A 1,361-nucleotide genomic window follows, 5' to 3' on the forward strand; every position below is an offset into this window, starting at 1 on the left:
CTTTCAAGGTCAAGGTCAAGGTCAAGGTTCTTTATTGTCATTCGCATCACATGTGGTACATGAGGTGGAACAAAACACAGGGTCCCAGTTACATCCAGCAATAGCAAAAATATAAAGTGTAAAAATAAACAGTAAATAAGGATCAGAGATATAAACGAAGATATACGCTGAACTTTAACAGTGCCAAAGAATACATGGAACAACAGCAGCACGAACATGAGTCTTTGTGGATGGATGAGTACGAATGAATAAATACAGCAGCATGAGATCAGCAGCATGGATGATCAGCAGCACTTATCAACAATCAAAGTTACAATACAGTGATTTTTTTTCAGAGTGATGATCCTGATTAGGGATTTGTGAGTCTACCAGCTTCAGGGTAGAAGCTGTTCCTCTTGTCCTCCTCCTGTTTCCAGCTTGTTTACAAACTTCAGTCCAAGTAAACAAAGTCTACTACACAAACAATGCCAGGCATGAGGATGGAGACAGATTTAATGAAGAACTTCCTGCATGACTTGATGTTTCTGTAATTAATAATCACCTCCTGAGCTCCTGGCTTCCAGACTCCTGCAGGTTCTCACATGTGTCCTCTGACTTCTTGTTTTCCAGTAAGAGCCTAAACGATGCTGCCTGTAGCTGTGATGACGGTGTGTCTGAGTGTGGCTCTGTCCGCCCCCACTCTGGACCCTGAGCTGGACCAGCACTGGGACCAGTGGAAGAGCTGGCACCAGAAGAACTATGATGAGGTGATCCACTTAGTGTGTATTGTTTCCCTCTGAAGTCGTGAAACGCTGCACCACCGAGCAAGTTCTACAGTCAGGCTTTGTTTGTGTAAGCTGGCAGAACCTACAACTAGTTAGAGAACTTTTACTAAATGTATTTTTATGTATGTGAATTTATTTGTTCAGTGCCCTGGAACAACTTCTGTTGTGACTTGGAGCCATAGAAATAAACTGAATTGAATTGAACTGAAATAATCTGTTGTCAAGAAGGAACTGTTAAGCATATGTCATCATTTTATTTATATGATTTAGAGAGAGACAAGTTGTAACAAGATCTTTAAAAAGATAACTTTCAGAAACACGATTGAAGAAAGATATTCTTAGTTAAACCCAAATTTACAGAGAGTATAGTTTTTTTTAAATGTTTTGTGTGTTGTATTTTATTTTATTTTATCATTACAATGGGAGGAGAACAGTTCTAGAGGAGCTTTGAAGCTATGAAAACGTGTCTTTACACATATCAGCAGGGGCAGACTGGCTGTTGGGAGCGCCGGGACATTTCCCGGTGGCCTGGCCCGTTGGCCTGGCCCGGTGGCCTGGCCCGTTGGCCTGGCCCGTTGGCCTGGCCCGTTGGCCTGG

The 1,361-nt window shown here is 42.3% G+C and overlaps 1 protein-coding gene across 1 annotated transcript in view; it reads left to right on the forward strand.

Annotated features, from left to right (window-relative positions):
• The first annotated feature begins 623 nt into the window (after nucleotides 1-623).
• LOC119413788 (procathepsin L-like) overlaps nucleotides 624-1,361 on the forward strand; it is an 8,292-nt gene continuing 7,554 nt past the window's right edge. The window contains exon 1 of the mRNA XM_037680849.1: nucleotides 624-746. Within this exon, the coding sequence (XP_037536777.1) occupies nucleotides 624-746 (123 nt within the window). The remainder of the gene's footprint in view (nucleotides 747-1,361) is intronic.

This window comes from Nematolebias whitei, chromosome 8 (assembly GCF_014905685.2).
Source record: "Nematolebias whitei isolate Nwh7 chromosome 8, NemWhi1, whole genome shotgun sequence".
In the NCBI taxonomy this organism is placed as follows: Eukaryota; Metazoa; Chordata; class Actinopteri; order Cyprinodontiformes; family Rivulidae; genus Nematolebias; species Nematolebias whitei.